The sequence below is a fragment of the Microtus ochrogaster genome, unplaced genomic scaffold (genome assembly GCF_000317375.1).
Source record: "Microtus ochrogaster isolate Prairie Vole_2 unplaced genomic scaffold, MicOch1.0 UNK3, whole genome shotgun sequence".
NCBI classification, from domain to species: domain Eukaryota; kingdom Metazoa; phylum Chordata; class Mammalia; order Rodentia; family Cricetidae; genus Microtus; species Microtus ochrogaster.
In genome coordinates this window covers 4,157,505-4,166,906 of record NW_004949101.1, presented here as the reverse complement: position 1 = coordinate 4,166,906, position 9,402 = coordinate 4,157,505, and the positions used below count along the sequence as shown (strand labels likewise).

The window sequence follows — 9,402 nt, the reverse complement described above, 5'->3', positions numbered from 1 at the left end:
TTATCTGTTACAAGTCCCTGTCAAAGGCCTTTCCCTTTGGACACAGTGCTTCCAAGCTGGGAACTGCCCGCAACAGGACTCAAGACTGAAAGACGCTGTCCCTAACATGTGCTGGGAAGCGTTAAAATGCCTGAGGTGTTTCGGCTACCCTAAAGAATTTCCACTGCTGTTACCTGGGATGGATGAGCAGCTATTCTAGTAGCAGATGCATCATGGTAGGTGGGGGGGATTTCCAGCGGCCCCTCAGCGAAGCGAAGATCTTTCAGAGTTTTAGCGTCTGCTCTGTCACCTACTTTGAGGTCTAGAATTACATTAAAAATATTGTTTTGTGATTATCTGTTACCATATAAAACCATGTACATATGCCCCCATGGCTAGAAACCTCCAGTAAAGGAATATATCACATTTCTTCCCAGTGCCAACTACTATAAAGTCACCCTCCTCAAGTCAGCGAAGCAAAACGGAGAAATAATTAACCCAGTCTAAGAAAATAACCTTCCTCGATACCTTCTGCAACATTCCATGTTGAGCTAAAAAAAACAGACCAGTCCAACTACAAAGTTAGCAGGTAACATTATTTCAATTAAAAAGGAAAAAAAAATCTGTGACAGTCTCTTCTTTGCATGGTTATTGCTTTCTTACTTGGTCTCTTTGCTGCTGTTATTTTAGAAAACAAATAAACAAAAACCTCAACATTCTGAGTTTGGTCCTGGGAACCTATGTGTAATGAGACAACTGATTCCCAAAAATGGTTCTCTGTGGCACACGTGCACCCCACACATAAACAATAACAACAACAATACTGTTGGGAGTTTTTGCTTATTTGTTTTCTAAAAACAACAACAACAATAAAGTGACTGGGTCTTTTAGGAAAAGTTGAGGTCTTAGTTACGTGACTTCAGACAGCAAAGTTTCGGGACTCCTGGGTAAGTAAGCAATAGCCATGCAAAGAAGAGGCTGCCATGATTTTTTGTTTTCTTTTTAGTTGAAATGAAGTTACCTGTTAACTTTGTAATTGCACTGGTCTGTTTTCTTAGCTTGGCATGGAACGTTGTAGACAGTATCAAGGAATGCTATCTTCTTAGACTGGGTTAATTATTTCTCAGTTCTATTCCTGACTTGGGGAGGTGACTTTAGAGCAGTCTCTGCTGGAAAGAATGTGATGTAGTCCTTTCCTGGAGGCTTCTAGCCATGGGGGCATATTTGCATGCCAAATGCTTTCCCCTGATAAGTTATTTTGCAGGTCCCCAAGACATAAAAAGGCAGGCTCATTTTCTAACCATGTGCTGAACACATCCTACACGTACCTTTGCAGTTTCCAAGGTAACCAAACCTGAATCCACATCTGATGCTGGTCCTTCTCGTGCAGCTCAGTTTTACTCAATGCTAGCAAAACTCAGTTTCTGTTTAAAATTTATCTTAACACCCCCTCTTTCCAAAACTGATGACCCTTTCTTTGTTAGGTGAGCACCCCCTGGTTCCTTCAATACAATCATTCAATAAATCAAATTTGTCCGACTGCTTGCTTATCTCTCATGGTCAAATTGTAGCCTGCCTTCCTGCTTTTCTTGTTTCAACACAAGTACAGAAGAAGCATGCAGGAAGCCTGCTTAGGTTCCCTTCTTCCTCATCGTACCTGCAAGCCGTCTAAGGTTAACGTTCCAAGTTGACTTGTTTTCAGCATTCTTATACTTCTTCCTTAATTTTGGTCCGACAAACCCATTTTTTAATTCCTAGAAATAAAGAGATTACACAGCCTTAGAGTGTGAGAATCAAAAGTTGTGGTACAGACAGTGTCATGGTGGGCACTTCTCACTTGTGAGGGATGAGGGTAGTTTTTATAAAGTGATGCCTGTTTCTGCTGGAAACCCACAGTTTCAAGTCTGGGCTGGAAGTCTTCACCAGGTCAAGCAGCCAAGATAGGAGACATGGGTAGTGTCATTATTAGAGACAGTAATAGCATAAGAAAAGAATCAGAGGGGAAAATAGGGTGGGGTCAGACCCAAAATGACAGGCCTTATACACACTACCTGCCCAGACAGCCATCCGGAGACTCTTCTCCTCAGCCTTTCTTTGTCACGGACTTCGTCCCTTCTACCTGACTTGGGCCTGAGTCCTGATGACTGTCCCTGCGACGGTCACACTAGAGACCCACCCCCACTAATCCACTTGCAGCCACTCTGGTCCCACAACACGCGCTCTGGTCTCAGGGATACCACCTGGCTTAAGTAACAGCCCCACAAACCTTCTCTGTCACTCTCAACAAGTTCCCCACGACTGAGACCTCCTGGTTGGGTGGCCACTGTCTGGCCCTCTTACCTGGACCACTGGTGCTATAACCCAGGGCTGAAGTTTCAAACACCCTTCTTACGCCTATCAGATTAACTCTCCACAGAAGGCAAGAATTACAGTTTTCGCCAGGAGAAGGCGTTAACAAATGGGTCTGCTTAGCCTGACTATTCCATTCACCTAATATATACTCATTGCCCTCCCTTGCCTGCCCCTGAGCTCTGCTAAGAGTACCACACCCCTGCTTACTGCCTGCCACCTTGGAGCTTGCAAACCGGAAAGGCTGACGAGAAACCAAGAAAACACATGCTCAGGTCACTTTCCCCAGCGAAGGCCTGGTGCAGGGACAGAGAAGAGAGCAAACAGTTTGTTTATCTGGAGTTTATACAGCCTTCACAGACAGGGCAGACAGGGCGGAAGGGGCGGCATGCTAAATGGTTTCTGCTTTGTCACAGATCGTCGCTGCAGACAACAGCACAGGCAGTGACAGGGCCCAGTCAGAATCCCAATCTTAGAGAGGAAGGTTTGACCAAGGCGGGAAATCAGGGAAGGTTCCTCACAATGGTTGATCCTGACCTTAATCATGAGGATCGATCTGACTGTGAGTAGAGGCGCTGTAAAGAAAGGAGGGTGTCCCCACTGAGCAAGAAAGGATGAAACACAGTGACAGTTGGAACATTCTTCGGCTTCATTACTTGCCTGCTTTGAAAAACCTTCAACACTCTCTTCAGGGGAGACCAGCTTCGGGGGCTCATAGTCAACCTGAAACACCTTTGTCACAATTCCACTTTGTCTGCAGTCTCTGAAAATCAAATTTTTAAAAAGGAGAGAATATCTTACACAAACGTTCCAGGTGAAGAGTCCAAGAATAAGAAAATAAGAATGTAGATTCCAAAAATAAGAATGTAAAAATAAAGAAATATACAGTTGTAAGTCTAGGAGAATGAGAACAGACTGTCAGCAGCTTTCTCAGCAGCTTGAGGATTAACTATTAAGTGGGTTATTTTGCTTTACAACCCATAGCTCTCTTTACAAGGCCAAAGCATCTCTCTGCAAACTGAGAGCTATCCAGCCAACTTTTAGGAAAGAGATATATGACATCTGGGCTACGCATTACCCCTGCTATGTGAAACGGGCAGCATCGAAGGGGAGAGCACAGGGCTTCAGTAAACACCACCTGGAAGTACCAGGGAAGACAATAGATTATGTACAAACACAAGTTTTTAACTAAAAAAAAAAAAACTCTGCTAATGGAGATTGTAAAGTAAGGCAATCTGTATCTGAATTTTACCTTGAGATTGTAAAAATTCCTTTGTTCAGACCTAATGCTTGGTGTCCCTACTATAAAAAGATGGGTTCAGAAACCGGCCTCTGCCACAGCCTTACACAAACCATCTCTGGCTGTAATCTCAGCTAGCTGATAAGCTTTTTGTGCCCCATGGAGACTTTTTATTTTATTTTTCCCTGGCTTCTGGTTTCTGTAATAAAGTTTGCTTCTGGTTTATTAGACTTTGGTGGTCTGTCCCCATCTTTGCGCAATCCCCCTGGACCCAACACAGGAAAAGGTGGCTAGCAGTCAAGATAATGCTTATTTAATGTAGCCGCTAAGGTTGTTACCTTTTAAGTTGGAAAAATTAAAATATACTTTCAGCTAAGGAGGCCGTGAGAGGTGAGGGTTAGGGGCAAAGGGCAAAGGGCGGGGTGGTATCGGTCTTCAGCAGTGATTCTGGAACTCTAGACCCTGCCCCAGCCCGGTGCTGTTCACAGAGCCTCAGGCCAGTGTGCAGCACTCCTTCCTACCCTGCCTGCCTCAGAATCCTGGCCTCAGCAGCACAGAGCCCAAGCTCAGAAAAGTGGTTGGCATCTCTTGTATCTTCCTTCTAGGTCTGCTCTGGATCTTCAAAACCATTCCTGGAAAGCCAGGCATAGAGGTAGATCACTGCAAGTTCAAGAACACCGGCTGCTCTTCCAAAGGACTTGAATTAAATTCCAAGCACCCATATGGTGATCTACAACTGTCTATAAAAGCAGCTCCAGGGGATCTGACTCCCTCCTCTGGCCTCCAGGGGCACTGTATGCATGTGGTAAACAGGCAAAAGACTCATGCACATAAAATAAAAATAAATCAAAAGGTTTTTTGTTTGTTTGTTTGTTTTGAGACTGGGTTTCTCTCTCTTTAACAGTCCTAGCTGTCCTGGAACTTGCTCCTTAGACCAGTCTGGCCTCGAACTCATAGAGATCACCCTGCTTCTGCCTCCCAAAGTGCAGGGATTAAAGGTACATGACATCACAATTGTCTCAAAAGTATTTTTAAAAAAATAAACACAATCTATACTGTGAGGCTACAAACAACAGATAGTTTATCAATAAAAGGCTAACAGAAATCTCTGATAAAAGGCCAAAGTGGTTTCCTTAAAGGATCACAGTTGTTTTTAAAATGGACCAGCTCTGAAGCATCTTCTTTGTAATTATTTGTGGTCATTTTCTCTGAGACCAGAATTCTGGGCAGGCAGCTTAGCTATTTATCTGACACAAAACACACACTATTTATATTCAAAATGTACTTAAGTATTTATATTTAAAATGTTTAATGATCTCATTCTAAAGTTCCTTTTAAAAAGTAAAGCAGCTTTCATTTCTATTGTTGTAGTTTTAATAATACAGATAAAGACAAGGTTTGTGTGGGTGGACACCCAGCACTTGTGATCCTTGGGCCTCAAGCATTTAGCACCGTGGATTTGACAGCTCTTGTGTCCTGCTTTAGCTCCCTACAGCTGTGATAAAACTCCAAGACCAAAACAACCTGGGGGAGGAATGAGTTCATTTGGCTTACAGCTTACATCCACCACTGAGGGAATCCAGGGCTGGAACTCAAGTCAGAAACCTAAGCAGACTGTGGAGAAGTGCTGCCTACTGGCTTGCTTCCCACAGCATGTTCAGCCACCGTTCTCATACAACCAAGGACCACAGTTCAGGGGTGATACCACCCACAGAGGGCTGAGCCCTCACATATCTAGACTTGCCTTCAAGTTAGTATGATGGAGTTACTTTCTCAGTCAAGGTTCCAGATGACTCTAGCTATGTCAAGTTCACACACAAACACACACAGACACACACACCCCTCAAAACTAATCAGCACAAATAATATAAATACAAGGCTCGTGCCAGTGGATACTCCACACTTGGAATTCTTGGGTCTCTAGTATTCAGTGCCATGGATTTGACTACTGTTTGCTTTAATGAAAGGCTCTTCTCGTTTGGATTAAGTTTTACTGTGAACTGTACAGTTGACGAAGATGTGAAACACAGCTACATAGTTACTATTGAACACAATGGAGCAGCTTATGCACAAAAACAATACTTGCTATTAGATGCTCAGAGGAAGATGAAAAAGTCAAATCTAGGGGCAATCCTTTGAAAGATGAAACCCCTCTCACATAAGTAAAGCATTAATGAAAATGCTGTTCTGTTCTTTCTATTCTTGCTAATTCATTAAACTTTCAATCAGAAAAGAATCCCAATTTCCACAGTGTTTCCCTACCTCATTGTCATTTGGGTCACCTGTATCTACTGCTGCACAGCTAACCGCCCAGAAGCTGGGGCCTCAAACCCCAGGCCCTGGTAAACCGGTGGCAGCCAGGAGGCTCTCCTGTGGACACTCATGTAGTACCATCGGATTGGGGCTGGATGACTTCTTTCACAAACGCTTGTTCTTGGGCCAGTCTCTCCCTTCCCCCACTCTCACAGTTTACATTCTCACGGACATTATGTAAGGGCTCTGATTTCTCCACATATCAATGACAAGTACTGTCTACTTGTGGACCATCTGATCACACCTGATCATGTTCTCTGTAGATATTTGCTTGAGGAGTTCCTCTGTATGTTCGGATATGGGTTGACTACTACAACTGGAACCAAAGTAATGACTTAAAAGCAAACAAACAAACCAGAATCAACAAGTGTGCGCAGTCCAAAGATAGTGTGTGTGTGTGGGGGGGGGGAGTTGAAAGAGAATGACACCATTGGCTCACAGATTTGGTCACCAGGGAGTGGCACATTTTGAAAGGATTAGGTGAAATGGCTTTGTTGAAAAAAATGTGTCACTGCAGGTGGGTTTTGAGAGTTCAAAACCTGCCAAACACAGAATCTCTCTCTCCTTCTCTGCCTATAGATCAAGGTGTTGTCAGCTACTGCTCCAGTGTCTTCCTGCTTCCCACCATGATATTAACAGACTAAACCTATCAACTATAAGGAAGCTCCCAATTGCTTTCTTTGCCTTGCTCATGGTATTCCTTCACAGCCACAGAACACTGGCTAAGACAGAGGGTATAGAGTCAAGGCGTTATAATGGTTAATGCTGGGTTAACTGAGGTGAGAAGATCCATCCTGGAGTGGGCTGGGGCCCCACACTTCAAAAAAGAGAAAAAGAGAGCTCCGCCCTGCTTCCTGACTGTAGATGCAATGTGACCTGCCATCTCTGGATCCAGTCATCATGAATTCCCTTCCTTGGATGGCCCATACCCTCAAACTGTGAGCCAAAAGAAATCCTTCCTTCCTTGGGCTGCTTTTGCCAGGTATTTTTAATCACAGCACTAAGAAAAGTAGGGAACACAGATGTCTTGGGGATCACTTTTTTTTTTGTTGTTGTTGTTCCATCATCCCTAGCACATTGTACTCATTCTCATGATCTGATGTGGCTGACACCCACAGTGGGAAGCAGAACCCACTCTGCTTCCCTTTAAAAACAAAGCCTGGAATGCCGTTTCTACATATATCCATGAGCCACAGCCTGGGACACATCCGTACTATTCGGCTAAAAGTCACAGGTGCCATTATTAGAGAAGGGAGAAGCGGATGCTGGGGCAGGCAGAACTGTATCATCATCCCGGTGCTGGGAGCATCACAGGATGTTTTAACTGTCACGCTGACTCACTTGCTCTGAAAGCTCACAGCGGAGCACAGCTTCCTGATAATTTTCTTTACATGATAGTGCCTCGTGGGTGTGATTCTGGCTGATCTGCCCAGCGCTCACCAAATATGCTCTTCAATTGCCTGCTTTTCTTCGAGTCCTTTGTTTGCATGCTCTTGTCGATTTTTAGACTGATCTTTGAAATGTTTTACTTGCACTTTGGTAATTTCTCAGATTTTATACATTCCTTTAAAAAGGTTTATAAAGTCTAAGTAAATAAAATGTCCCCAAAGGCTTAAGATTCTTTATGTAAAATCATAAATATGTAAACATCAATTTTAATACAGTTGAGAAATACCTAACAAAATATTATAGAGGTTTAAAGCTGTATTCTAGAAGGTAGAAAAATTTTCAAAAATATGGAATTCATCTAAATAATCACTATCTGAGTGACAGTGTTGACATAACCACACATTTGGCTTTCTGTGCTTCGTGAGTATTTCCATGTTCGGTGACTGGAAGGACTCACTTTAGACTAAACTTTGGAGAAGCATTTAACATGTAAGACCAAAGCTGCAGCTGTCTGATGCACATAAGATGACTTATCCATGAACTACTGCATCCCCCTCAGCTGTCCTTATTAGCACACTTCTCTAAGGTTCCTGAAGGAGCACTCAGACCCCACCCTGATGTCATCCTGGTTCTCAGCCACTTGCTCCACTCCTTTAAGGCCTAGGTTATCTCCCTAGCACAGATGGCCATGTCCTTGGATACTCAGCTAAGGCATTTGCCCACTCTATTCAGCCTAGAACAGCCCACAGACCAGCTTACGCTTCATGGTAGGTAGAAGGATTTCAACCCGAGAATAGCCCTCCCTCATCCCCAAATAGATTAGGTTTGAAGTTAGAGTTATAAATCTCACTCAGAGCCTAAAAGGCATTTAAAATGCACATATACCTCTATTAGGGCTCAGGATAGCGACCTTAAATATGCATGTACCAACATAAGTTATACCCTGCATAAAAGCCATCTCTGGGTACCTTTAGCTCTACAAATACTATCCTTTCAATGAAATATCAGAATTAAAGAGCTGGGGTGTAGCACAGTTCGCAGCATGACTTCCTACATGCAAGGCCTAAGTCCAAACATCAGCACTAAAAATTAGAATTTTCTGAATGGGGCTGGAGAGATGGCTTAGAGGTTAAGAGCATTGCCTGCTCTTCCAAAGGTCCTGAGTTCAATTCCCAGCAAAAATATGGTGGCTCACAACCATCTGTAATGGGGTCTGGCGCCCTCTTCTGGCCTCCAGGGATACACACAGACAGAATATTGTATACATAGTAAATAAATATTTTTTTAAAAAAAGAATTTTCTGAATGACTACAAGCAAATTACCAAGATGGATTAATGGGAAGTCAAAATTTGGTTTGGGTCAAGTTTTCTCAGCCTACTGAAAACTATTGAAGTGTGAGGCTACCCTCTACATTATAAAATGACAAGCTACAACTCTCCCCATGAACCACTAGATTAGTGGTTCTCAACCTGTGGGTCATGACCCCTGTGGGGGTCACGTATCTGATATCCTATATATAATATATTTACATGATAACTCATAACAGTAGCCAAACTACAGGTATGAAGTAGTGACAAAATATTAATAAGGTTGGGGGGTCACCACAACCTGAGGAACTGTATTAAAGGGTGCAGCATTAGAAAGGTTGAGTAACACTGCACTAGATTCTAGTAGCAAGTAATACTCCTAATGGCAACCCAAATGTTTCTTGGCGTTTGTACACATGTGGTCTATGTACATGTTCATGTGGTGGTACATGCATGTGTGGATATGGGTGTACATGCATGTGCGTGCAACTGTGTGGAAGCTAGAGATGGGTGTCAGGTGTCTGCCTTCACCACTCTCCATTTATTTTATTTTCTGTGTGTGCATAAATGCATACATCATAAGGGGTGCGGAGACACGGCATGCATGAAGAGGTCAGAAGACAACTTTCAGAAGGTGGATCTCTCCTTCCACCTTGTTCTGAGGAAGGTTGGCCCCTGTTATTTCTGAGTTTGGCTGCAAATTTCTGGCCAATTCACCTATCTCTGCCTTCCATCCCACTGCAGGAGCACTGGGAATACAGAGGGGTAGCATGGCACTCAGCTTTTGATTCTGGAGATTGAACTGAGATCATCACTCATCACAC

At 43.4% G+C, this 9,402-nt stretch overlaps 1 protein-coding gene across 5 annotated transcripts in view; it reads right to left on the bottom strand.

Moving 5' to 3' along the window:
- Positions 1-9,402, bottom strand: part of Dzank1 (double zinc ribbon and ankyrin repeat domains 1) — a 70,409-nt gene that overhangs the window by 31,881 nt on the left and 29,126 nt on the right. For all 5 annotated transcript variants that reach the window (XM_013353172.2, XM_026788439.1, XM_013353173.2 and 2 more), the window contains 3 exons: positions 2,989-3,091; positions 1,637-1,733; positions 174-301 (listed from right to left, as the gene is read on the bottom strand). In XM_013353172.2, coding sequence (XP_013208626.1) covers positions 174-301; positions 1,637-1,733; positions 2,989-3,091 — 328 coding nt within the window. The remainder of the gene's footprint in view (positions 1-173; positions 302-1,636; positions 1,734-2,988; positions 3,092-9,402) is intronic.